At 49.5% G+C, this 27,196-nt stretch overlaps 2 protein-coding genes and 1 long non-coding RNA gene across 8 annotated transcripts in view; 1 reads left to right on the forward strand and 2 right to left on the reverse strand.

Moving 5' to 3' along the window:
• ZNF585B (zinc finger protein 585B) overlaps nt 1-2,899 on the reverse strand; it is a 66,792-nt gene extending 63,893 nt beyond the window's left edge. The window contains exons 1-2 of the mRNA XM_034946690.3: nt 2,694-2,899; nt 1,910-1,964 (exon numbers count right to left, since the gene is read on the reverse strand). The gene's annotated coding sequence lies outside the window, so the exon portion shown is untranslated. The remainder of the gene's footprint in view (nt 1-1,909; nt 1,965-2,693) is intronic.
• Nucleotides 2,900-3,093: 194 nt separating this feature from the next.
• LOC103784473 (uncharacterized) lies at nt 3,094-16,789 on the forward strand. 6 transcript variants are annotated; one of them, XR_004668070.3, is made up of 7 exons: nt 3,094-3,390; nt 7,103-7,186; nt 7,933-8,020; nt 8,218-8,258; nt 8,440-8,603; nt 13,595-13,674; nt 13,782-14,331. It is a non-coding gene; the product is annotated as an uncharacterized LOC103784473 (long non-coding RNA). The 6 variants fall into 6 exon arrangements; XR_610113.4 differs by lacking the exons at nt 13,595-13,674; nt 13,782-14,331 and adding exons at nt 7,392-7,433; nt 16,528-16,789 and having other exon boundaries at nt 3,097-3,390; XR_610111.4 differs by lacking the exons at nt 13,595-13,674; nt 13,782-14,331 and adding an exon at nt 16,528-16,789 and having other exon boundaries at nt 3,098-3,390.
• Nucleotides 16,790-17,179: 390 nt separating this feature from the next.
• LOC129394655 (uncharacterized) lies at nt 17,180-25,396 on the reverse strand. Its single transcript, XM_055102854.2, has 5 exons — nt 25,342-25,396; nt 24,978-25,290; nt 19,976-23,186; nt 18,057-18,226; nt 17,180-17,326 (listed from the first exon to the last, which is right to left on the reverse strand). Exons 1-3 carry the CDS (start codon nt 25,394-25,396, stop codon nt 22,808-22,810), a joined length of 747 nt encoding a protein of 248 aa, XP_054958829.2. The 3' UTR covers nt 17,180-17,326; nt 18,057-18,226; nt 19,976-22,807.
• Between the last annotated feature and the right edge of the window lie 1,800 nt (nt 25,397-27,196).

Below are 27,196 nucleotides of genomic sequence, written 5' to 3' on the forward strand. Positions count from 1 at the left end.
TGCCCTTTACTTCCTACTTGAAGGGTCTTTAAACATAGCCAACATATCCAATCATTGCTGTGCATTTTGGATGAGGGTGGATTGCAGGGCTGCATTCAAAGCCATCCTGGGCCACATGCAGCCTATGGGGCGTGGGTTGGATGAGCTTGATGTACCACGTTTTCTTTATCCAGTCTACCATTGATGGGCACCTGGGTTGATTCCATATCATTGCTATTGTGAATAGTGCTGCGATCAACGTACAAGTGCATTTGTCTTTTTGGTAGAATGATTTCTTTTCTTTTGGGTAGATACACAGTAATGGGATTGCTGGGTCAAATGGTAGCTCTGTTTTAACTTCTCTGAGAAATCTCCAGGCTGCTTTTCACACTGGCTGGACTATTTTATGCTCTCACCAACAGTGTATAAGCATTCTCTTTTCTCCGCAGCCTCACCAGCATCAGTTGTTTTTTGACTTTTTGTTTGAGATAGAGTCTTGCTGTGTCACCCAGGCTGGAGTGCAGTGGCATGATCTTGGCTAACTGCAACCTCCGCCTGTTGGGCTCAAACAATTCTCCCACTTTGGCGTCCCAAGTACCTGGGATTACAGGTGCATGCCACCACACCCACCTAATTTTTGTATTTTTTGTACAGATGGGGTTTCACCATGTTGCCTAGGCTGGTCTCAAACTCCTGGGTTCAAGCAGTCCCCTACCTTGGCCTCCCAAACTGCTAGGATTACAGGAGTGAGCCACGGCACCCAGCTTATATTTGTGTATACGTTAAATTGTATATGTTATTTTATGTATGTGTATATATTAAGTTGTAGATTCACATATATAATTATATACACATATATTACATTATATACCCATATATTTGTTTACTCGTGCAATTTGTCCCAGCAGAAATAAAAACTCATATAAGTAAAATAATATTTACAGGCCAGGCGTGGTGGCTCACATCTGTAATCCCACTTTGGGAGGCTGAGGCGGGAGGATCACCTGAAGTCAGGAGTTTGAGACCAGTCTGGCCAACATGGTGAAACCCCGTTTCTACTAAAAATACAAAAATTAGCCGGGTGTGGTGGTGCATGCTTGTAATCCCAGCTACTCGGGAGGCTAAGGCAGGAGAATCGCTTGAACCTGGGAGGCAGGGTTTGCAGTAAGCCAAGATCACACCATTGCACTCCAGCCTGGGGTACAAGAGTGAAACTCCATCTCAAAAAAAAAAAAAATAGTATTTTTGGTGCAAAAGTACTTTAACATCTTAAATGCTCATATAATGGAAGATACTTTAACTCTTAGAAAGAATGAGTTAGCTCCTTATCTACTCTAAAGGTATCCTAATATCTTTGTACCTGAAGTGGTATCTGATTCAAATTGTTATATTAAAAAAGGAAAATGCTTAATAATAATAATAAAAGAAACTTTATATAGTAGCCCTCCCTTATCTGCAGGAGATGTGTTCTAAGACCCGCAGAGGATGTATGAAACCGTGGATAGTATGACCCAATTGCTGTCGATCAGAACACATTTCTGTTTATGTTTTCCAAGCACAAATTTAATTTTTTTTTTTTTTTAATCTTAACTAAGCACTTATCACACACGTGGCTGTATTTTTTAGAGCTTGGGGTTCAACAAACAAGACTAGCAGAAATTTCTTTTCCTCCTTACACTTTCACAGCTAGAAGATTTGTTCTTACCATAGATCTTAGCAACCTCAGCACAAGACTTATTTTCCTTATTCAGTCAAGAATTTTCACATTTTCACTTAAAGAAAACACTTCAGGGCTCCTCTTCTGCATATCTAAATTGACAGCATCACTACTCTTGCATTTTAGGGCTATCATTAGGTACAATTAGCGTCACTTAAACACAAGCGCTGTGATACTGCGGCAGTCAATCTGATAACCAAGTTGGCTACTCACCGACTAAGGGTAGCGCATACAGCATGCATCTGCTGAACAAAGGGGTGTTCATATCCTAGGCAGAACAAAGCAGGACAGTGAGATATTTCATCACGCTCCTCAGAACAGCCCACAGTTTAAAGCTTATGAATTGTTTCTTTCGGGAATCTTGCATTTAATATTTTCAGACCACAATTTACTGTGGGTAACCGAAACTGTGGGAAGTAGAACCATGAATAAAGGGGGAACTACTGTACATGCTTCTGTATGTTTGTAAATACATGAATCGTGGAGAACATAATGGGAAGATGCTCATCATCTTGTTAACTCGTTATTTCAAGAGTGGAACTGGAGGGGGAATACTGCCTTTCCTTTATATTTATTTGTAATATTTCATTTTCATTATGAACATGTGTTATTTTAGTATTTTTAAATATTAATAAAGACAGGGAAAAACACGTAATTTAAATTCAAGCTGAACTCTTCAAGGCAATCATATATAATTAAACAGAGCAAATAAAACATTCTAAATCCTTGAAGGGAAAGGGGAAAAGAAAGCACAATGTAAAAACCAAGTGAGTCTAAAAGCAACAATATATCATAATGCCTAAGTTCGTGGGACCAATTCCAATCCAGTCCAAGGAAGCAGAGACTGGCGACCAACATTCCCTTTCAGGCCCCTGCAGGGTCAAGAGCATGCTCCTAGAATAGACTGAGAAACTAGAGCAGGCTAAGTGAGGTGCCAGGAATAAAGACACCGCCTGACTGACACATTCTCCACTCTCCCTACACCCGCTCCTCTCACCAGCGCTTCCATCAGGCTCCAATTCCGCCCTCTTCCCAAGAGCCTCAGATTGAAACCTTGCAAGGAAGACACCGATTCTCAAAGTCACAGGCTTGGTAATCTGAGCGGCAAAGGTGAATGATCTCGTGCTCCCCCTAATCCCCACTACTCCCCTCGCCACTGCTGCCTAGCACCAGCCCCTCCTCCATAATTTGAACTGTCTTCCCAGGACTTGGAGGCGGGTCGGCCCAAGCACCTCTTACTGGCCAACATGGAGCAAACCTCCCCTCTCTTGCACATCCATTGGCTAAAAGATCTGTCTACTTAAGTCTGACTGCCACCTTCCCTTCTTTCTGTGTTGCCTGGATAGGACTGTCAGCTGGTCGCGTTTCCCATTGGTCACCGTTTCCGGAAGCCCGCCCCCACGTTTCCGGGAGCCCGGCGGACGCTGGGTCTGCAGATGCCATCCAGGCGCACGGCGGGTATAGTGGTTCCGCAACCTTGGGATGTTCGGCCGAGCGCCTGCCTAACATGGGAGCGCCTGCCTAACCCTCCTGACTGGAGGGTCAGCGGCGGGGAGTCCTGGCCTTCAATCGGCCATCGCCACGGCAGAAACTGGGGCCCGGGCCTTCCTCGTCCGTCCACAGGTCTCATGGGCGCCCGGACTGGGGCTGATGTAGTTTCCCGACCTCTGACACATAGAATCTGGAGATTAAAGGTATAAAAACGGGGACTTTTCAGCCCACTCAAGTAAAACACCCTTTTATTTTTCGGCAGGTGTTTTGTTGCAGAATGCCCTGAGGGGAGGGAGTGACTGCTGGGTTTCGGTTTATAAAATAAAATAAACTCCTGATTTAGATTATGTTTAATATGGCTCCCCAACCTTTAAAAATCCCACTTTTTGCCAGTTGTATTATTTAGTGGGATGTTGAAGGGGGGGGGGACTGCGCCTCCACACCTGTGGGCGTTTCTCCTCAGGTGGGATGAGAGACTGAGAAAAGAAAAAGACACAGAGACAAAGTATACAGAAAGAAAAGTGGGCCCAGGGGACCAGCGCTCAGCATATGGAGGATCTGCGCCAGCACTGGTCTCTGAGTTCCCTCAGTATTTATTGATCATTATCTCTACCATCTCGGAGAGGGGGATGTGGCAGGACAGTAGGGTAATAGTGGGGAGAGGGTCAGCAGGAAAACATGTGAACAAAGGTCTGTCATAAACAAGGTTAAGAAAAGGTGCTGTGCTTTGGTGTGCGCGTACACAAACATCTCGGTGCATTAAAGAGCAGTATTGCTGCCAGCGTGTCTCACCTCCAGCCTTAAGGCAGTTTTCGCCTATCTCAGTAAATAGAACATACAATCGGGTTTTACACGGAGACATTCCATTGCCCAGGGACGAGCAGGAGACAGATGCCTTCCTCTTACCTCAACTGCAAAGATGCCCTCCTCTTTCACTAATCCTCCTCAGCACAGACCCTTTATGGGTGTCCGGCTGGGGGATGGTCAGGTCTTTCCCTTTGCTCTATTACCAGGCTGGAGTGCAGTGGCACAATCTCCACTCACTGCAATCTCTACCTCCCAGATTCAAGTGATTCTCTTACTTCAGCCTCCTGAGTAGCTGGGATTACAGGCGCGTGTCACCACACCCAGCTAATTTTTGTATTTTTAGTAGAGATGGGGTTTCACCATGTTGGCCAGGATGATCTCGATCTCTTGACCTCATGATTTGCCCGCCTCGGCCTCCCAAAGTGGGTTTTGATTTTTTTTATAGTGGTAATGATTCTGTCTTCTTAACTCCTTTAAAATCTTAGTCAGTGGGCTGGGCGCTGTGGCTCATGCCTGTAATCCTAGCACTTTGGGAGGCCGAGGCGGGTGGATCACTTGAGGTCAGGTGTTTGAGACCAGCCTGGCCAACATGGTGAAACCACATCTCTACTAAAAATACAAAAATTAGCCAGGCGTGGTGGCGGGCACCTGTAATCCCAGCTACCCAGGAGGCTGAGGCACGAGAATCACTTGAACCTGGGAGGCGGAGGTTTCATTGAGCCGAGATTGTGCCACTGCACTCCAGCCTGGGCATAGAGCAAGACTCAGTCTAAAAAAAAAAAAATATATATATATATATATATGTTGGTGGATCTCTTACTTTCACAGGATTTATTTCATAGTGTGAATGAGACACCTCCTATAGGCTCCAGGTCGCTAACTGCATGAGGCGTGAAGATTCGGTGCTTTATAAAACAGCCCCCACATTCTTCATAGGCCTGTCCTTAATTCTCAGCACCCCTCTGCTTCTGACATTGTACCTAAAATTAAGTTTTTTGTGGTTATATGAGAGCTCTGGAAATGCCCAGCATTAGCCACTAATGTTTCCGTTTGATATTTCCCCATATCTTAATAGTGACCCTCAATCCATTACTCAGATGGGTGTCCTTTTCTTGGATGTCTGGAAACTAATACCAGCTATCCCTCTGACCTCCCTGCTGAGCCACCATTTTATCTTTTCTCTCTTTTCTTGTCTACAATTGTGTTCGTAACCCTCAGCTCTTTCATGAGCAGCCTTGATGCTTTCGACTGCTTCTAACTCTGAGTTTATTACCCGCAGTTTCCATGAGCCAAGTTTAGGGGCCTGTGAGACCGTCCCATGTAAATTTTCACATTCCTCTAACCAAAATGTAGTGTTTCCTTCCATCCAGAATGTAGGCCGAAGACCCCGTGGGTATGGGGCATTGTTAACAGTGAGACCACAGCAGTTTTTATGTCATCTGACAGCATCTCCAAATAGCCTTCATGGTTGTCACTGCTTCCCAATGACAATTCCAAATAACAGTTCCCAGTGATGACTTGCTACTTGATATTGTTACTTAATATGTTAAGGTGGCTGTTGTAGGCACCATTACTGTGTAAGAAATTACACCAAAATTTAGTGGCTCAACACAATCATTATGTTTGTGGATTCTCATGCTCATGGTCAAGATTTCAGACAGGGCACAAGAGTGGCCTGCTGTCTCTGTCCATGATGTCTGGCTTCAGCACGGAAGACTCAACAGCTGGGGGCTGGAACCATTTGGAGGCTTGTTCCCTTATATCTGATACCTGGCTTGGGATGTTGGAAGATGGGGCTCAGCTGGGACTGAGTGCCTACATGTAGTGTTTCCATGTGGCCTTGACTTCCTTACAGCCTGGCAGTCTCAGGGTAGTCAGAATTCTTAGGTGGCACAGGTTCCCAGGGCAGATGCTGAGTGGTCTTTTATGAGGTAACACAACAAATCCACCCAGGATCGGGGAGACAGGACATCGATTCTGCCTCTCAAAGGGAGGAGTGGCCATTTTTTAAAAATTGCCACAGCAACATGCCTATTAATGTATCAGAAAAATGTGAAGTATCCTGATAGCTGCATTTCTTTCTTTCTTTTTTTTTTTTTTTAAAGGGAGTCTCTCTCTGACATCCAGGCTGGAGGAGTGCAGTACCACGATCTCGGCTCATTGCAACCTCCGCCTCCCGGGTTCTAACGATTCTCCTGCCTCAGCCTCCTGAGTAGCTGGGACTACAGGCACACGTCACCATGCCCAGCTACTTTTGTATTTTTAGTAGAGACAGGGTTTCACTATGTTGGCCAGGATGGTCTCGATCTCTTGACCTCATGATCTGCCCACCTCAGCCTCCCAAAGTGCTGGGATTACAGGGGTGAGCCACCACGCCTGGCCAATAGCTGCATTTCTAAGTAATTGGTCTCCTTTGAAATTCTATGAATTGTATTTCCTGTAGTTTACAGCATTATTTTGAGAAGGGATCAAAGACTCTTCCATATATCAGAAGGATCCTGGACAGAACAAGCTCACTGCCAACCATTTCCCCCAATATATACATGTATATATGGTTTTTTTTTTTTTTTGAGACACAGTCTCACTCTGTTGCCCAGGCTGGAGTGCAGTGGTGCAATCTCGGCTCACTGCAGCCTCCGCCTCATGGGTTTGAGCGATTCTCGTGCCTCAGTCTTCCAAGTAGCTGGGATTACAGTTGTGTACCACCACTCCTGGCTCATTTTCTATTTTTAGTAGAGACTGGTTTCATTGTGTTGGCAGGGCTAGTCTTGAACTCCTGGTCTCAGTGATCCACCCGCCTTGGCCTCCCGTAGTGCTGGGATTATAGGCGAGAGCCACCATGCCCAGTCCACTTCCCCCAGTATTTGAAATGCACAGTTTCTGCTCTGGTTCATTGGTCAGGGCAGGACTTTCTCGTTTGCCTTAAACCTAACAGTAGTTTAGAAATTGGCCTGTAACTTTTTTTGGCATGATTTCCTTCTGTTTGTGCTGATATTTTTCTCACCTCAATGAGGATCAGGAGCTTCTTTTCCTTTTTTTTTTTTTTCCAGGTAGAATCATGTTTTCTTTTAATTGAATACTTAACTCACAATGTTTCCTCTTTTGCAGCTGCTCTGCTAATAATTAGGTTCCCACCTCTCAAGATCATTAGGAGCTTCTTTTCCAATTTCTCTGTTTTGCATGCATTGGAAGGTAAGTTTCCTTGTAAACCAGATTTTGGACTCTGCAGGCTTTGCCAAATGGCCTTTTTACCCTCATGTATATTGCATTTTCTTTGGATAGTCTCATGGATTCTCAAGGATATTGTATTCCTGTATTTTACCATTCATGAGTTTAGAAGTGTGTTTACTTTCCTGAGTTTTCATTTTCTTTTTCTTCTGTCATATGTAATTTACAGAGCAAATACCTACCAGAACGGATAACTTGAGAGATGTGGAAAGTGAGTTTCTTTGCGCTTATCTAGTGAGGGTGATTTTTAGTCAATAAGCATTTGGTATATGCCTGGGAATCCAACAGCTGCTATTTAGATTCAGAGCCAGCCTTTATTTATCAGCTTTCTGATGCTGAACCCATCAGTGAACTTCTCTGTATATTTGATTCATCATGAGGAAAATGGTGACGCCGAGGGTGACTGATTTCCAGGTTTACATCGGTTGCCCCAGGGGAAGTGCCTGGCCCCCATCTGGTCCTTGCTGCTCTAACTTTGCCCTGTTAATTGAAGAAATGCAGCTATAAACACTTCCTGGGTTGTTGCTGGCATTTACTGTCCTCACAGTTTACAGGGAAGCCCATATTTTCAGCCTCTTCCTCTGCTTTCTGTCATTTCTGAACCATCTCACCCGACCTGGTGTAATTTTCATTGTGTGTGAGTTTGCACAGATGTAATTTGGGCCTACATGTCTCCACATAGCCTAATGCCCACCTCCCACCTCCACTAGGATCTGGAGCTCAGGACCCACTACCTCCCCGGCCCACTGCAAGCTTGAACATTTGATGGTGGACACCCCTCCCTGACTTTGTATTATGGTGGGTTCTCTTGGGTCTTGTTCTCTGTGGGTCTGTCCTGCGCTATAGTGTGTGGAGCCGGGGGGATTTTCCCTGTGTTCCTGAAAGAGGGTCACAAGGAGTTTTTGAGCAAAGAGGGGCTGATAGTTCTTAAGGGTATCCCACAGAAGGGAGAGGCCAGACATATTCAGGAAAATCTTGTTTTTTTATTCTTGTAGGTCCAGATTTTGGATGAATCTCTATAATGGAGATTGAACAGGTAAGGCTCACCTTTCAATAGTTACACCAAGAAAGGCCTAGGTGGTGACTTAAGCTATGGTTTTGGGCAGCACGAGAGTGGTCAGGTGGACAGTAGGGAAGTCTACATGTAACCCAAACGGAAAAGAGAAAAGGCCCCTGAGAAATCAGGGCAAAGTCCCACAGTGTCTCTTTCCCCATAGTGTCACTGGCGTGGGGGTTACCTTCCCACTATGTCCCCCAGAAGACATGAGGCCACAGACTGTAGTGCCCGTGGACAGAGGAGCTGTGGGGATGGAAGTGTGATTGCTTCATTCAAATGCACGCCCCGGTGCGTGTGCGTCTCTTCTGATGCAGCGCCCCATGGGTAAGCTCTGTGCTTCTCCACACAGTGGATCAGGAATGGAAGCATTCTGTCTGTTTAGCACTTGACGGTTTGGTGGTGACCTGATGTCATGGTGATAATAGAGGCAATGATCCTAACAGCTTAGAACTGTTCAGCTTGGCCGGGCCTGGTGGCTCACACCTGTAATCCCAGCACTTTGGGAGACTGAGGTGGGTGTATCACCTGAGGTCAGGAGTTTGAGACCAGGCTGGCCAACATGGCGAAACCCCGTCTCTACTAAAAATACAAAAATTAGCCGGGTATGGTGGCACACGCCTGTAATCCCAGCTACTTGGGAGGCTGAGGCAGGAGAATCGCTTGAACCCGGAAGGTGGAGGCTTCAGTGAGCTGAGATCTTGCCATTGCACTCCAGCCTGGGTGACGGAGCGAGACCCTGTCTCAAAAAAAAAAAAAAAAAAAAAATTGTTCACCTTGTGGGTAGGTATTTGGGAAACATTATATGTATTACCTGGTCTTAGTTATCTGCAGTGGTTTTGTTATTTTTTGCATAAACTGCTGAGAATGTTTAATAATTGTAGATGATAGATCACTAGTCACTCTAAAATCTTCCCATTTCTTGGTCTAGAGCTGGGGCTAGATCCCTTAGCAACGAGGAGACCTGAAAACTAGAGGAAAAAAAGCAGGTCCTCCCTATAAACCACTCATCTGTGCTCTCTTCCAATTTATTCTCCTTTTGTGTACATAATTTTAAGGGGCTATAATCATCTTGTTCAGACCTCAGGATATAAAATGACCCATCTGTATACCTCCAGCGGTATCCCAAGGTTGTCTGTTTTGGTTTTTTTGCAATTCCTGACAAGTTTCAGTTGTAGCTGTGCCCTGAGGAAACGTTCCCGATTCCCGGAGTAGCTTCCAGGTTAAAGTCCTGTAGGCTTCTTCTGTTTTTAGAAATTCCTGTCAGAGAAAGACCTGATTTGGGATTTTTAGCTTTAATGCTTGTGAAAAGCTATAAAAATAATTTTCTACGCCTAGCTTTGAAGTGTACTGTTAGTGAGAAATTAAAATTCCTTCAGGAGGATTAAACTGCCATTTCTGTTACCCTAATTCTAAAAGTTTTGGTTGTTAGAATTTTCTTTACTGTTCATGAAGAAGTATTTTATATTTTCCTTCGACATTGATTCTCTTTAGCAGGTAATTTTGAACTTTAGTTTCTTAAATACCCAAATTTGGTTTTTCCTCAGTCTTCTCTCTGCTACAGATTTCTAACTTAACAGGAAAGGCAATTTTCCTCAAAAAGGGCAAAGAACAGCGGGAACAGTAGAGGGCACCTTCAACCCCAGCATGGAATTGAGGTTCCTGCTTCAAAATGAACCATCACAGCAATCTTGGCTTTTTTATTTGGACCCTCATTTCTCTTATAATTTGATCTTATATTGGAGAGAAGGGGCCTGTCTCTTAAGCCAGCTAGTTTTTGTACTGGATATTTATATATCATTTCATTTGTTCCTTAGTGTTTTTTCATTTCTATTATGATTTGTTCTGTGGGCTGTGACTTACGGGTGTGTTTTTCACATGTTTATAAAGCTGAATACTTCTGTATGTCAGCTCAGCACCCCTAGCGTCAGCCATGCTAGTCTCCTGCTGTGCATAGATGGGGGCCTGTCCCCCTGCTGAATCTCCTGGGTTCCTGCTGTCAACACCTGAAGGTACCCACCAGATGTGTCTGTCGCTTCCCTCCATCCACCTCTCTTGTGTTTCTCATGTTTCTGCCTCCCTAGAGACCATTTCTCTCTAGAGCAGTGCTTTCCAATAGAAATACAATGCCAGACACATAACGTCATTTTAGATTTTCTAGTAGTCACTTTAGAAAAGTTAAAAAGAGGCTGGGCATGGTAGCTCACACCTGTAATCCCAGCACTTTGGGAGGCTGAGGTGGGCAGATTAGCTGAGGTCAGGAGTTCGAGACCAGCCTGGCCAACATGGTGAAACCCCGTCACTACTAAAAATACAAAAATTAGCTGGGTATGGTAGCAGGTGCCTGGGATTACAGCCTCCCGAGTAGGCTGAGACATGAGAATCACTTGATTCTGGGAGGTGGAGGCTGCAGTGAGCCGAGGTCATGTGCACCACTGCAATCCAACCTTGGCAACAGAGCCAGACTTTGTCTCACACAAAAAAAGAAAAAAAAGAAAAGAAAGAAAAGTTAAAAGGGAGCAGGTGAAATTAATAATGTGTTTTATTTCACCTAAAATGTTAGTATTATCCAGAATATCACTTCAACATCTTATCAAAATAAAAATTATTAATGAGATAGTTTGCATTCTTCCTCTTTTTTGAGATGGGCTCTTGCTTTGTTGCCCAGGCTGGAATGCAGTGGCACCAGCATAGCTCACTGCAGCCTCAAACTCCTGGGCTCGAGATCCTCCTGCCTCAGCCTTCCTAGTAGTTAGGACTACAGGCACACACCACCATGCCCAGCTAATTGTTTTTCTTTTTTTGTTTGTTTGTTTTTCTTTTTTTTCTCTTTTCTTTTTTTTTTTTTTTTTTGAGCGGAAATCTCACTCTGTCACCCAGGGTGGAGTGCAATGGCATGATCTCAGCTCATTGCAACCTCTGCCTCCCAGGGTTAAGTGATTTTCCTGTCTCAGCCTCCCAAGTAGCTGGGACTACAGGCGTGCACCACCATGCCTGGCTAATTTTTTTGTATTTTTAGTAGAGACAGGGTTTCACTATGTTGGCCAGGCTGGTCTTGAACTCCTGACCTCAGCTGATCCACCCACCTCGGCCTCCCAAAGTGCTGGGATTACAGGTGTGAGCCACTGTGCCAAGCCTTTTTTTTTTTTTTTGACATAGGGTGATAGGGTCTTACTCTGTCACCCAGGCTGGAGTGCAGTGGTATGATCTTGGCTCACTGCAACCTCTGCCTTCCAGGTTCCAGTGATTTTTCCCACCTCAGCTTCCCTATTAGCTGGGACTACAGGTACACGCCACCAAACCTGGCCAATTTTTGTATTTTTTGTATACATAGGGTTTCACCATGTTGGCCAGGCTGGTCTCAAACTCCTGACGTCAAGTGATCCATCTGGCTTGGCCTCCCAAAGTGCTGGGATTACAGGCGCGAGTCACCGCACTTGGCCTTAGCAATCTTTCAAGTGCTCAGCAGCCACATGTGGCAAGCGGCTGCCTTATTGGACAGCGCAGCTCTGAATGGTGATTTTATGTACATCCCCACTGCTCTCTCTGCCTCCTTTATTCCCATCTACCCCACACCCCTGATGTCTATTGGAGGGAGTGTACTGGGAGTGTGGAGGCTTTCCTGTCCCTAGCATGGATGACATCAGCAGGTGGTGATGAAAGTGATTAAACAGCATTCTCATCACAAAAAAAAGTCAAGTATTTGAGGTAATGGGTTGGTTAATTTGATTTCCTCATTCCACATCGTAATGAAAAGTCATACCATCATTTTATACCCCATAAATATATACAATTTAGAAGATAGATAAAAATCAGCCAAAACAATTCTTTGAATTATTTTTAAACAAACATGTACAATTTATGGGGTACAATATCATTTGTCAGTATATATAATTTTTTTTATGGGGAGTCAGTTAACACAGGAAACAGCCCCTTGAAAGGGAGATACCCCCACACCCCTGGAGTAGCCCCTGGAGGACTATCGCCTCCCTCTCTCCTCTCTTTCTGTCTCATATTCCTTTAATTTGGAGAATTATTTCCAATTCCTTAACATTCTGGCCTGATATTTTTCTGTCTTACATTCAAAGGTCACAGTTTTCCTCTCACCCTCATTTCAGTCTTTTCCCATAAGATGTGACGTGCCTTTTTGTCTTGGTTGGGCATTTATTTGCAATACAAGAATGATTGTTTTCTTTGATACATTAATGACTTAGATACTTTTCCTAGTAAAATGTATCTTAACAGAATTCCAAATTAATTCTAGAATTAAACTAGACAGCATATTTTTAAAGGTGTGTATAGAGCTCCTTATGTTTCTTCCTTGATTTTTAAAATGACATATTTAGGTCTATATATTTTAGAATATAAGATCTCTATGTGTTGCTTTGCTTCATTGAACATTTTTGGTGATTATTTTCTGTGTATTTTAGGATTTCCATTAAACTATATTCTCATTTCAAATTTCTATCTGAGTGATAGAATTATTTTAATGTAGGAAAGGTTCATCAAAAATGGGTGTAGTGATTGTGTTCTTTCCTATGCTCGAATGGAAAATGATGAGGGGACACGATGTTAGAGTTGCAGTGAGAAGGGGTGGAAAAGAGGGATTCCAGAGTGCCAGGCACACAGGTTTTCTGGAAGGTTTACATGAGGACTGCTGTGGTTTGAATGTGTTCCCCGAAGTTCATGTGTTGGAAACTCAACCCCTAATGCAACAGTGTTGACCAGTGGAACCTTTAAGAGGTGATTAGGTCATGAAGGCTCTGCCCTCATGAATGGATGAAGCTAGAGTGGGTTAGTTATCTTGGGAGGGGGTTCCTGATAAAAGGATGAGGTTGGCTTCCTTCCCTTTCTCTCTTTCCCCCTCCCCCCTCACATGTGGTCACTGTCTTGCCCTTCCACCTTCCACCATAGGACGGCACAGCGAGACCTTTACCAGATGCAGGCCCCTCACTTTCCCAGTGTTCAGAACCGTAAACCAAGTGAACTCTTGCTTATAAATCACCCAGTCTGTGGTATTCTGTTATAGCAACACAAACGGACTAAGGGACACTCAGTGGGCTCTTCTCTCTACTTGATGGAACACTCCCTGCGTGGTGCCTTGTATTTGTAGACATGATGCTGTAAATGCTCTTTGAATGTCTTGAAGGCTTTTATGTTTGAGGAGTTTACAGAGAAGCACCTACAGGCTTCAGGTCCATTCTTCTGTTGCTTCTTTGCTCCTTAGTTCCTCCCCTAATCTGATGTTAAATTAGATCACAGTGTGGTCCTTGGACCAACAGTATCAATAGCACCTGAAAATCATGCTGGAAATACAGATTCACAGGCTGCTCCCCAGAATACTGAAGCAGAAACTCTAGGAGTGAGACCCAACAATCTGTATTTAACAAGCCCCCAGGTGAGTCTGATGCACACAGAAATGTGAGCTGCTGTATTAGATGGTGTTGAGTTCATGCCACCGGATCACTGACACACACGTCTGCTCACTGCTTGCTCTTTGCACAGGCCCCTGGATCCTCCTGGAATCCGTGATCCCTGTTGCTCCCTGGCAGAGTTTTCTAGTCCCTCTTACTTGAAGCATGTCTTTCAGAGCCCGGCACCACCCAAGTTGGGTATCTGGTGAATTCTGTGGTCTGCATGTCCATGTTTGTGACATTCTGGGAAGGGTGGCCGAGGCTGTGATTTGCCATCTACTGCTGCAGGCTATGGATGGTATTCAGAAGGGAGGGGAGATGCTGTGTGCGTGTTCTGAAGGGTTTCCCACTAAACAGACCAACCCTCTCCATAACTATTTGATTTTTACTTTATCTCCTCGTTGACTTCACAGTGTCAGTGCAGTTTGTGTAAACATCTCTATGGGGTGATGCATGCAGATAAATGTTTATGTGAACATATAAAGTCTGCATGTGTGGGTGAACAGTCCACATCAGGTCATTGTCCATCATTACATATCTGTGGTGTCTGGCTCATTCCTCTCATTTTCTGTCATTTTACCTACTTTTACCTGAAGTACTATGACTATTTAATAACTATTAAATATTTCATTTCAACTACACCTCTATGGTATTTTTTCTCCTTACATCGGACCTTCCTCCCTTACTGGACTTCAGTGTGGGACCTGCAGGTCTCAGGCCTTCTGGGAAGTCCCAGCTTTTCTTGAATGTTCTCTCTCTCTGGCCAGCTCAGGCTGGAACAGTGGGTGTTGGTGCCATCCTGTGGCTATAGGTGATAAGCCGGCTGTTCTTCATTGACCCAGTCTTACCTTGAACCCTGGAGTTCTCACATGCATGGATTTAAATGCTGTGTCTTTCTAAGGGCACATTATGGCCATTTTCCTTATCTCCCTCCCAAGGGGCTGTTTCCTGTGTTTATTGACTCCCTGTTTAAAAAAAAATATATGTAGACAAATTGGATTGCACCCCATAAACTACATGTTTTAAAAATACTTCAAAGAATAGTTTTTCATTTTTTTCTTGCTGATTTTTATGTATCTTCTAAATTGTATATAATTGTGGGGTATAAAATGATGTTGTGATTTTTCAATACAGTGTGGAATGAGAATCAAATTAACCTATCCGTTAGCTCAAGTACTTGACTTTTTTTGTGATGAGAAGGCTGTTTATCACTTTCACTCACCAGCTCCTGCTGTCTTCCATGCTGGGGACAGGAAAGGCTCCACGCTTGACTTTCCCTCCTGTTTTCTTATCTGCTGTCAACCCCTGAATGTACCCTCCAGGATCGCCTTCTATACCTTCTACATCTAGCTCGATCGTTGTGCACCCACCTTCCTCCCAGGGACTGTCCTTAGGGAGTGACTTTATACACAAACTTCACATGCTCTTCCTGCCTCCTTCATCCCCAGAAGCCCCCATCTCAGCCCCATCTGATTATTTCTTCCCTCTCTCATTTCCTGTTATGCTGTTGGTTTTCTAACCTGAAGGGTAACTTCTTACTCCTTAGTTTTTTGCCTTAATTTCTAAGTCATAGGCTACTTTCAGGCTAAAGGTTTTCCTCCAGCCATGGTTTTAGTCTCATTCTATAAGTCTTGCTAGGTAGTTTATTCATTGGAAATTTTTTGTTTTTGAGACAGAGTCTCGCTCTATCACCCAGGCTGTAGTATAGTGGTGCCATCTCAGCTCACTGCAACCTCCAGTTCCTGGGCTCAAGCAGTTCTCTTTCCTCAGCCTCCTGAGTAGCTGGGATTATGGGTGCGTGCCACCACACCCAGCTAATTTTTGTATTTTTAGTAGAGACGGCATTTCACCATGTCAGCCAGGTTGGTCTCGAACTCTTGACCTCAAGTGATCCGCCCGCCTTGGCCTCCCAAAATACTGGGATTACAGGGGTGAGTCACCACACCCCACCCCTTGGCACTATATTTAAGTGATGATATTTTTGGACACTGAGGTAGCCTCATTCCACAGGTTTAGATCTGAAGCATTTTCACTATTGCTTCTTTCCATGTATTTCCTGGTTTGCAGGTCAGTTTCTTCTTTTAATTCGTCATTGACACAGTGGTTTATATGGCTTTTAATTTCAAAAGATTTTTTAAAATATCTTTTTGCCGATTTTTATCTATGTTAATTTTAACTAGACATGTTCCCTGGAAGGACATCACTAGTTTTTTTTTTTTTTTTTTCACTCTGTTTATAATTTAGATGGATTTTCACATCTCAAGCCAGCTAAGAGTATGGGAAATAGGACTCGTTAAAGCACAGATATCACACAAGTGATTCAGATTCATGAGGGTAACCCAGATGAAGGTATATCGTTGTACCTCGCCCGCATCACTCAGTAACTGTCACCTTTGATTTATTGATTTACTTGAGATGGAGTTTGGTTCTGTACCCGAGGCTGGAGTGCAATGGCGTGATCTCTACTCACTACAACCTCTGCCTCCCAGGTTCAGAGTGATTCTCCTGCCTCAGCCTCTAGCTGGGATTACAGGCACCCACCAACATGCCCAGCTAATTTTTGTATTTTTAGTAGAGAGGAGCTTTCACCATAATGGCCAGGCTGGTCTTGAACCTCAAATGATCTGCCCACCTTGGCCTCCCAAAGTGCTAGGATTACAGGCTGGAGCTACAGAGCCCAGCCTGTCACCTTGATTTAAATGAATGCAGCTTTCTTGGTGTCTTGATGTTTGTGAATTTCTGTGGAGTTTGATACTGCTCCTTTTGCTGCTTGTTCTGGTTTTCCAGAGTCCCCTTATCACTTGACGTGCTGTTATATTATGTTTGATTTATTACAGATACCCCATCAGCCTGAGTCTCTTAAAGGCCTTTATACGCATATGTCTACACATAGGGATTTGGATTATCTCGGGATCCCACATCCTCGCTGTCCCCTGTCCCCCCGCAACATCCCCCACCAATACCTTTCTGAAGTTTTCTAGTCCCTCCTTTTTGTTTGTGCTCCTTAAAGCCCAGCCCCATGCCTGACTTTGGTTCCCAGTGAGCATTGTACATTTGTGGATATTAAATCTTTGGCAAAGTCATTTACCTGGGCTGGAATAGGGCTCTTGGCTGATTCTTTTTCCTAAACACCCACCCAATGGGAGAGGCTGATACTCAACATGCAAACCTTGTGTTTTATTTCTCCAGGCGAAGGGATGTTGGAAGACATTCTGGAAGGGGTGGGGTGTGAAGATTTAAAAATAATCTTTGAATATCTGCTTCATGATAGGTCTTGGAGGTGCCTTGTGGGTGTGGCTTTGGGGGGATGGTTATGAGGAAATTGTGGATATTAAGGAAGTCAGGAAAGGAGAAGATCAGTCACAATTCAACAATTCAGAGAAAGCTCCTAAGGGACTTTCTGGCTGCTTGATGCCCAGAGGCCAGGCCCTCACTTCATATTAAGGCTCAGGACTGTGGATAGAGAATTTAAAGGGGCACCAAAAAAAATTAAAATAGATAAACATATTTTTAATGGAATACCTTTAAAAATGCAAATCAATGCACAAAGAAAACGCCCATGTTGAACAAAATGGTTACAACTGTGCCTTCTCTTCAACACCACCCCACCCTCCAGAAGTTTCCTTCAAGCCGTACCTGTAAGAAAGAGTAAAAAGAGAGAAAAATAAAAACCTTTAAGTTAAAAGATAAAAATGAGCTGGGTGTGGGGGCTCATGCCTGTAATCCCAGCACTTTGGGAGGCTGAGGCAGGTGGATCACTTGAGGTCAGGAGTTCGAGACCAGGCTGGGCAATGTGGTGAAACACCGTCTCTACTAAAAATACAAAAAAACAAAAAAAAATGAGGTGGGCACAGTGGCAGGTGCCTGTAATCTCAGCTACTTGGGAGGCTGAGGCAGGAGAATTGCTTGAACCTGGGAGGCGGAGGTTGCAATGAGCCAAGAGCATGCCATTGCACTACATCCTGGGAGACAGATCAAGACTCTGTCTCAAAAAAACAAAACAAACAAACACCTCGGGAATTTCTGGCTGAAGCCTCTGATCTTCACCACCACTATCACCAGGGGATCTTTTGCTGTTCACCCAAGTCCAGCCTTCATCCCTAAACTCCTGGGGAAATGCGACCAGAATCTCCCCATCTCCATTCCGGGAGTTTGCCCCAAGCCAATCTTGTTCTCTCTGAAAACAGCCTTGGGGTTCCCCATCCTGGTACACCCTCCTACTCTAGGGGACACAGGGCCGATGTCGCCCCCAAACCGGCAGTCCCAGGAGCGCATCGCTTCTCCCTGAACTTCTTCTGCCCCAACCTGGCATCTGCTCGGGGAAGGGCACCCCAGGGTGGAGACTTGCATGGTGAGCTCAGCTCACCTTCAGGTGAAGGTCAGCGCACACTGGCCACCCGGGACCACATTTTCCAGAATCCTTTGGCGGCCCCGCGATGCTCTCGTGGTCAGCAGATCTCATTGGGTTGCAGAGGAGAAACTTGTCCGTGTCACTTGGGCATCTTAACAGTCGGCTCCTAAGCTTGGTTGTGTGCGCTGTGCAGATGTGAGAGGCACACCGTGTGGGCGAAGCCAACTGCTTGCCCGCCTCTCTAGCTCCAAAACTACAATCCCCAGAGGCCTCTGCGGTCACTTCCACTACCCACCCTACACACCTTCTGTGTGTCGCATTAATGTCAGAAGCACTTCTGTTTGGTGGCCCTGGCTGGTTAGGCTGGTTGGCACCCAGGTCTTCCCCACACCTCTGCACCTCATTACCTGACCGGCTTCTGGATCCGCAGCGTGCATCTGCAGTCCGTGAGTCCCCTATAGGCACTCAGTATGCCCCTCTGCGTGTCCCTGTGTTACTCATGGGGACGCAGTCTGGGAGCCGTAGACCTGTCTCAGAACTAGGGCGCCCTCCTGTGGGCACCTCCAGGCCATTTTCCTTTCACTGGAGCCCACCGGGTTAGAGACAGACCCTCACTCTGTTGCTTGGGGACAAGGGCTTCACTCCCTGGCCCGAGCTTGGGGCTGAGGTAGAGGGTTCGGGGTCATCCTGGGCCCCCTCTGGATGGGAATTGGCTGCCCTGTTAATTTCTGTGACATCCCCGACCCCAACAGTGGGGGTCTGGAGCAGACTGCGCTTCACCCCATGGGAAGGGGGTTTCCACCTGAGAGTCAAAAAAGAGGTGAGAATTCTCTGTAATTCCATCTTGACTGTCAACAGGATGGATTCTGTTACCATTTCTTGCCCTGGAGGCTGCCTTGTTGGTACTGGGGAAAGTTCATTCCTAGTCCTGGAAAAGTGGCTCATTCTAACTGGAGTCCTCCCCCAGCATTCCTTTCTGCTGCATCCATACCGCAGCCATTCATGTTGTTAATCGTAAACACACATGGAACAGTTTAAATGAAACTACACAGATGTGTGTGCTTAATTGTTCAGTGATGTGGATGAAGGGCAGGGACAGCAGAGATGCCTGTGATTTCAAGGGCTTGGGGAGGACTCCTAGAAGTAGAGCTGTCTCAGCTGCCCCTGACCGGTTTGGTACCTTGGAGATTCGGGGGAAGGCATTGCAGTCGGAGGCAGAAGGAAGCATAGTGTGAGGCTGGGTTCTTGCTACAGTGTAGGAAGGATTATGGTGGCCAAGAGCCTTCTTAAGGTTGATTTTTAAATATGCATAGGTGAAGATACAGACTAGCTGTTCACACATAGAACGAGGAGAAGCTTTATACAGTGTGACCTAAATTTTACATCAGAGAACACTTTCACCTTCTGGCAATTGGGACATTTCACCCAAAATTCGAAATTCCCTCCTACTCTGAAAATAAATCTGGCCTAACTCTGCACTGTTAATTTTTTTTTTCTTTTTTTTGAGACAGTTTTGTGCTTGTTACCCAGGCTAGAGTGTAGTGGCGCAATCTTCACTCACCGCAACCTCTGCCACACGGGTTCAACCGATTCTCCTGCCTCTGCCTCCCAAATAGCTGGGATTTACAGGCATATACCAACACACCGAGCTAACTGTCTTGTACTTTTTTTTAGTAGACACGAGTTTCATCATGTTGGTTAGGTTGGTGCGATCCCCTGACCTCAAGTGATCCATCCGCCTCAGCCTCCCAAACTGCTGGGATTAAAGAGGTGAGACACCTCACTTTGCCAGTATGCATTGTTCTTAGTGTCAGCCCCTGAAACTGCTGCTTCTGCTTTACTCGACTACGAGCCACCATGGAGAGAGCAGCCGACGGGCACACAGGCAGACCTCTCCTCCTCATCACAAGGGCGCCACTTTTGGGGAGACTCACCTGCACACCGTCCACGCACGCCTGAGGCTGGGATCCCGCGCTGCCTCGCCGGCGATCTGTATGAGGTTTCTTCCTCCTGGGGTTTCTTCCTGCTGGTGGACCCTCCGCGAATCCCGGCCTCCGGAGACCGTCCTGGTAACTGCCCTGGCCAGGACTGGTCTCAGCCCAGACTCAGACGCACGACCACACAGGGCTCCTCCTTCGCCAAGTGTCAGGGACCCATCCCCGGGCAACGGTGGCTTTCACTGTGACCCAAGCGGCGGCTCGGGCCTCGCGCATGCGCACTGGCGAGGCCGACTCCCCCGCCCCACCCCCCCTTACTCCGCAGAGTCAGGCTGCGGACCCTTTAAAAAATGGCGGCGGCGCGGCGGCTGCGGAGCCTGGGGCGGCGGTGCTGGAGGTTGCGGCGGCGGCGGCGGCTGCGGCGCAGCCCGAGGCGGCGGGTGGGAAGACGACTGCCAGAGGGGCCTGCGGGAGACCCAGGGTCGGACCCATAGGAGTCCTGTCGTCAGGACCTCCTTGATCGCTCTTCTGCTTCGGTTCCCGCTGAAGGAGGAGCTTCGGGGTGCCGGCTGGGCTGCGCGGACTCCTCTTGGGGTCCGATGATGGATCCCACCGGGTGATCGGGAATGGGGTTCCAATGCAGTGAGGCGGAAAGGGTCTCGCCGGGGCACAGAAAGATCCCCAGGGCCGCAAGGCGTGCTGTCGGCTGCAAAGGCAAAGACCCATGAGCCCACTGCCTCCCTCCTTCCTGGCAGGAGCAGGGGCCTGCCTTCATCTCCAAGGCCCGGGGGCTCCGGCATCCCGACACGGCCTCCGGCGACATGGGCAAAGAGAGACAGAGGCGAGTCGGAGCTGGAGCCAGTGTGACCCCACGTGGCACTGTTGTCCCCCAAGAGCACATGCAGTCAGCGTGTGTCTTTGAGGCCGCAGGGGGCGACGACGAGACGGACAGTGATGTCCAGGCGTGCGCCCCGGGGGCCACTGGAGACCTGCCCCACAAAGCGGAGGAAAATCAAAGCGCACCTGAAAACCTGCGAGACAGGGCCTGTGCGCGAGTCCAGGCCACGTTCAGGGAGGCCCGCCAGAGGAGCCGAGAGGTTTGGACAAAGTACACCCCACCCCCAGCCCGCCGCCGGCTAGGTACCCCTGACGCAACCTCCCCTGCACCCAGCCAAAACCCAGTCCCGTTAGCTCCCTGACATCCGTGGCAGCCAAAAGGTTCAGTGCCAGAAGGCACTTTCCCCAGGAGCGGAGGAACCGGTTGGCCCTCAAGAATCAGAGAGGAAGTGCAGGTGGGATGCAACAGCGCCTTTCCTAGAAGGCCAAGGTCAGGAGCGGTGGGCTTGCCTCCCCCTCTTCCTGGACCGAGCGTGCTGCCATCACTTGGGCCATGGAGAACAAGAGAGCTTCCCTGTCCCACACAGGTATGTAAGCCCAGAGCTGCAGGATCACCACAGCTGCCCAATCATCCAGAAAGAGGTGTGGAGAGGGAAACAATCATGACGCGGACCCCCACGAGGTTTCTCCCTGATGGAAGGGGAAGCCTTCTTTGTGGAAGACACTGAGCCACACTAAGAAGCCGCCAGGCTTCTCAGAGACGGGGCAGACACAGCAAGAGGGAGGTCAGAGCAGAGGCCAGAGCCCAGGCAGGATACGGGGGGGCCATGCCACCACCACCGGCATCCGGGGAGGAGTGTCAAACGGGTGACGCGGCCAGGAAGGCCAGCCTTTGAGAGACAGACATGCTTGCCCCATCCCCTTGCCGGCTTCCTTCTCCGTCCCTGCGTCCAGCTGTGGCTACATTTCTCCATGAGGGCAGAGGGCGACAGGCGTGACAACCACCTTCTTGAAGCTCTGCGGGCACCCTCCTGCGGGTGGACAATGAGCGCCTGCGAGGCCCTTGTCCTTGGTTGCGGAGGGCTCGTCTTCCAGCTTAGGAAAGAGGCTGCTCCGGATGGGGAGGGGATGAAAACCCCTGCGGGTCCGACGCAGATGCCCACGTTGCCTAGGCCTTCACAGACCCCCAAACTGGAACCGCCCGGACGACGACTGCCAACCGGCCACACGACCCAGGCAGAGACTCGGGGAGAGGCTGACCAGAAGAAAGGCCGACGTGCAAGAAACCCAGCCTCCAGCGCACAGGGCACATGTGTCCCAAGGCCCACGCACACACAGACGGACAGAGACAGAAAGAGAGGGCCACGGAAAGAGCGAGAAGGGAGAGAGAGAGAGAGAGGGACGTAAGAGAGAGACAGAAGTCGGCACACAGACACGCACGCGCCCACGCACACATACAGACACACACACACGCGCACACACACACAGAGACACCCATAACGCACACAGACATACAGCACGTAACACCCACCCCTAGGCAGCCCCTGAAGCGGCCGGGTTCTGCTATCCGCGACTAAGAGCCATCGGTGAGAGAGCAGCCCACGGGCACACAGGCGGACCTGTGCTCGTCATCACAACGGCTCCACTTTTGCGGAGACTCACCCGCACACGGTCCGCGCACGCCTGAGGCTGGGATCCCGCGCTCCCTCGCCGGCGATTTGTCTGAGGTTTCTTCCTCCTGGGGTTTCTTCCTCCTGGTGGACCCTCCGCGAATCTCGTCCTCCGGAGACCGTCCTGGTAACTGCCCTGGCCAGGACTGGTCTCAGCCCAGACTCAGACGCACGATCACACAGGGCTCCTACTTCGCCAAGTGTCAGGGACCCATCCCCGGGCAACGCTGCCGTTCACTGTGACCCAAGCGGCGGCTCGGGCCTCGCGCATGCGCACTGGCGAGGCCGACGCCCCCGCTCCACTCCCCCTTACTCCGCAGAGTCAGGCTGCGGACCCTTTAAAAAATGGCGGTGGCGCGGCGGCTGCGGGGCCTCGGGCGGCGGTGCTGGAGGTTGCGGCGGCGGCGGCGGCTGCGGCGCAGCCCGAGGCGGCGGGTGGGAAGACGACTGCCAGAGGGGCCTGCGGGAGACCCAGGGTCGGACCCATAGGAGTCCTGTCGTCAGGACCTCCTTGATCGCTCTTCTGCTTCGGTTCCCGCTGAAGGAGGAGCTTCGGGGTGCCGGCTGGGCTGCGCGGACTCCTCTTGGGGTCCGATGATGGATCCCACCGGGTGATCGGGAATGGGGTTCCAATGCAGTGAGGCGGAAAGGGTCTCGCCGGGGCACAGAAAGATCCCCAGGGCCGCAAGGCGTGCTGTCGGCTGCAAAGGCAAAGACCCATGAGCCCACTGCCTCCCTCCTTCCTGGCAGGAGCAGGGGCCTGCCTTCATCTCCAAGGCCCGGGGGCTCCGGCATCCCGACGCGGCTTCCGGCGACACGGGCAAAGAGAGACAGAGGCGAGTCGGAGCTGGAGCCAGTGTGACCACACGTGGCACTGTCGTCCCCCAAGAGCACATGCAGTCAGCGTGTGTCTTTGAGGCCGCAGGGGGCGACGACGAGACGGACAGTGATGTCCAGGCGTGCGCCCCGGGGGCCACTGGAGACCTGCCCCACAAAGCGGAGGAAAATCAAAGCGCACCTGAAAACCTGCGAGACAGGGCCTGTGCGCGAGTCCAGGCCACGTTCAGGGAGGCCCGCCAGAGGAGCCGAGAGGTTTGGACAAAGTACACCCCACCCCCAGCCCGCCGCCGGCTAGGTACCCCTGACGCAACCTCCCCTGCACCCAGCCAAAACCCAGTCCCGTTAGCTCCCTGACATCCGTGGCAGCCAAAAGATTCAGTGCTAGAAGGCACTTTCCCCAGGAGCGGAGGAACCGGTTGGCCCTCAAGAATCAGAGAGGAAGTGCAGGTGGGATGCAACAGCGCCTTTCCTAGAAGGCCAAGGTCAGGAGCGGTGGGCTTGCCTCCCCCTCTTCCTGGACCGAGCGTGCAGCCATCACTTGGGCCATGGAGACCAAGAGAGCTTCCCTGTCCCACACAGGTATGGAAGCCCAGAGCTGCAGGATCACCACAGCTGCCCAATCATCCAGAAAGAGGTGTGGAGAGGGAAACAATCATGACGCGGACCCCCACGAGGTTTCTCCCTGATGGACGGGGAAGTCTTCTTTGTGGAAGACACTGAGCCACACTAAGAAGCCGCCAGGCTTCTCAGAGACGGGGCAGACACAGCAAGAGGGAGGTCAGAGCAGAGGCCAGAGCCCAGGCAGGATACGGGGGGGCCATGCCACCACCACCGGCATCCGGGGAGGAGTGTCAAACGGGTGACGCGGCCAGGAAGGCCAGCCTTTGAGAGACAGACATGCTTGCCCCATCCCCTTGCCGGCTTCCTTCTCCGTCCCTGCGTCCAGCTGTGGCTACATTTCTCCATGAGGGCAGAGGGCGACAGGCGTGACAACCACCTTCTTGAAGCTCTGCGGGCACCCTCCTGCGGGTGGACAATGAGCGCCTGCGAGGCCCTTGTCCTTGGTTGCGGAGGGCTCGTCTGGATCCAGCCTAGCAAAGAGGCTGCTCCGGATGGGGAGGGGATGAAAACCCCTGCGGGTCCGACGCCGATGCCCACGTTGCCCAGGCCTTCACAGACCCCCAAACTGGAACCGCCGGGACGACGAGTGCCAACCGGCCACACGACCCAGGCAGAGACGCGGGGAGAGGCTGACCAGAAAAAGACTGACCAGAAGAAAGGCTGACATACAAGAAACCCAGCATGCGGCGTACAGGGCACATGTGTCCCTAGAGAGACGCACAGACAGATGCACAGAGACAGAAAGAGAGAGCGAGGGAAAGAGAGAGAAGGGAGAGAGAGAGACGTAAGAGAGCGAGAGAAGTGGGCACACAGACACGTACGCCCGCGCACACATATACACACACACACACACACACACACACCCGTAAGACACACAGACCTACAGCGTTAACAGCCGCCTCCAGGCAGCCCCTGAAGCTCCCGGGTTCTGCTCTCCGTGACTACGACCCACCGGTGAGAGAGCAGCCCCAAGGGCACACAGGCAGACCTGTCCTCGACATCACAAGGGCACCACTTTTGGGGAGACTCACCGGCACACCGTCCGCGCACTCCTGAGGCTGGATTCCCGCGCTGCGTCCCCGGCGATCTGTCTGAGATTTCTTGCTGCTGTTGTTTCTTCCTGGTGGTGTACCTTCCGCGAATCCCGGGTTCCGGAGACCGCGGTGTTAACTTCCCTGCCCAGGACTGGTCTGAACCCCGACTCTGACGCACTATCCCAAAGAGCTCCTACTTTCCCAGGTCTCAGGGACCCATCCCGGGGCAATTGTGGCGGTCCCTGTGACCAAAGCGGCAGCTCGGACCTCGCGCATGCGCACTGGCGAGGCCGACTCCTCCGCCCCCTCCCTTGTTACTCCGGAGACTAAGGTCGGGGATCCTTTGCAAAATGGCGCCGACGCTGCTGCTGCTGGCAGTGTGGTGTCGACGGCCGCAGCAGTGTTGGAGGTATCATGTGGGGTGAGGAATGGGAGAGGTTCATGTGGGAGACCCAGGGTCGGACCCATGGGATTCCCGTGGTCAAGACCTCCTTGATCTGTCTTCTGCTTCAATTCCCAGTGGCGGAGTAGCTTCAGGGCGCCGGCTGGCCTCTCCGGAGTCCTCTTCGGATCTGATTATGGATCCGACCCGCTGATCAGTAATGGCGTTATGATGTAGTGAGGTGGGAAAGGTCTCGCTGGGGCACAGAAAGATCCCATGGGCCCCAAGATGTGGTGTCTACTGAAATTACACTGACCCGTGAGTCCACTGGCTCCCACTTTCTTTGGTGAAACGGTGGCCTGCTTTAATCTTTAAGGCCCAGCGGGTCCGGAATCCCTACGCTGCTTTGCTTGACATGTGCAGAGAGAGACAGGCGAGTCCGAGGGGGAGCCAGTGGGACCACAGGTGGCACTGGCATCCCCGAAGAGCAGATGGAGTGAGCTTCTGTCTCCGAGGCCGTATGGAGAGATGCTGAGACGGACAGTGGTGTTCCGGGATGCGCCCGCGGACCACTGGAGACCTCCTGCACAAAGCTGAGGAAAAGCCTAGCACACCGGAAAACCTGCGAGACAGGGCCTGTGCCCGAGTCCAAGCCACATTCAGGGACGCCTGCCAGAGGAGCCGAGAGGTTTCGACAAAATACACCTCAACTTCACGCCGCCACTGGGTAGGTACCACTGATGCTGCCTCTCCTGCACCCAGCAAAACCCTGTCCCTTTTGCTTCCTGACATCCGTGGCAGCCAGGAGATTCAGTGCCTCAAGGCACTTTCCCCAGGAGCAGAGGAGCCAGATGGCCCTGAAGAATCAGAGAGGAAAGGCAGGTATGATACAACACCACATTTCCTAGAAGGTAAGAGGCCAGCCACCTTCGCCTCCTGCTCTTCCTGTACCAGTCAGGCAGCCATCACTTGTGACATGGATACCAAGGGAGCTTCCTTGTCCCAGACAGGTATGGAAGCCCAGAGCTCCGGGCTTCCTGCCCAATCATCCAGAAATAGGTTTGGAGAGGGAAACAATCATGAAACCCATCCTCACGAAGTTTCTCCCTGATGGACTGGGAAGTCTTCTTTGTTGAAGACATTCAGCCAAAGAAGCCTCTAGGCTTCTCAGAAACAGGGCAGACAGAGCAAGAGGGAGGACAGAGCAGAGGCCAGAGCCCAGGCTCCATACAGCACAATGCCACCACCTTGGGCATGTGTGAATGAGTGCCAAACCGGTGATTTGGCCAAGAAGGCCAGTATTCGAGTGCAGAGATGCTTGCTACATCCAGTACCGGGCGTTCTTTTCTTTCCTTGTTTCCAGCAGTGTCTAGATATCTCAATGAGGGCATACGGCGAGAGGAGTGAGACCCATCTTCTTTGAGGTCGGTGGGCACCTCTCATGCAGGTGGATATTGAGCTTCTGTGAGAATTTTGTCCTTTGCTGGAGTGTGGTCGTCTTGATACTAGCAATGAGCCCGCTCACGATGGGGAGCCGATTTAATCCCCTGCGGGTCCGACGCAACTCCCCACGTTGTCCAGGCCGTCACGAACCCAAACTGGAACCACCGGGAAAACGAATGATAACCGGCCAGATGACCCAGGCAGAGACGCGGGGAGAGGCTCACCAGAAGAAAGGCCGTACAAGAAACTGCTCTTCAGCGCATATGCATCCAAACACACACGCACACGAGCACACACAGACGGAAACAGGTAGAGATCGATAGAGAAAGGAGACAGAGAGAAATAAGAGAAAGAAAGAGACAGAACCCAGACACACTGCAGTGGCACAGTA

The sequence above is a fragment of the Pan paniscus genome, chromosome 20 (assembly GCF_029289425.2).
Source record: "Pan paniscus chromosome 20, NHGRI_mPanPan1-v2.0_pri, whole genome shotgun sequence".
Classification (NCBI taxonomy): Eukaryota; Metazoa; Chordata; class Mammalia; order Primates; family Hominidae; genus Pan; species Pan paniscus.

What these genes read in the sequence shown, in the direction of transcription:
- LOC129394655 (XM_055102854.2), bottom strand. Translation starts at nt 25,396, where the DNA reads ATGATACCTCCAACACTGCTGCGGCCGTCGACACCACACTGCCAGCAG. An exon ending in ACACTGCCAGCAGCAGCAGC is followed by an intron (nt 25,291 to 25,341) that starts GTCGGCGCCATT and finishes CGGAGTAACAAG; the next exon opens with GGAGGGGGCGGAGGAGTCGG. An exon ending in AGTGCGCGGACGGTGTGCCG is followed by an intron (nt 23,187 to 24,977) that starts GTGAGTCTCCCC and finishes TTGCCTTTGCAG; the next exon opens with CCGACAGCACGCCTTGCGGC.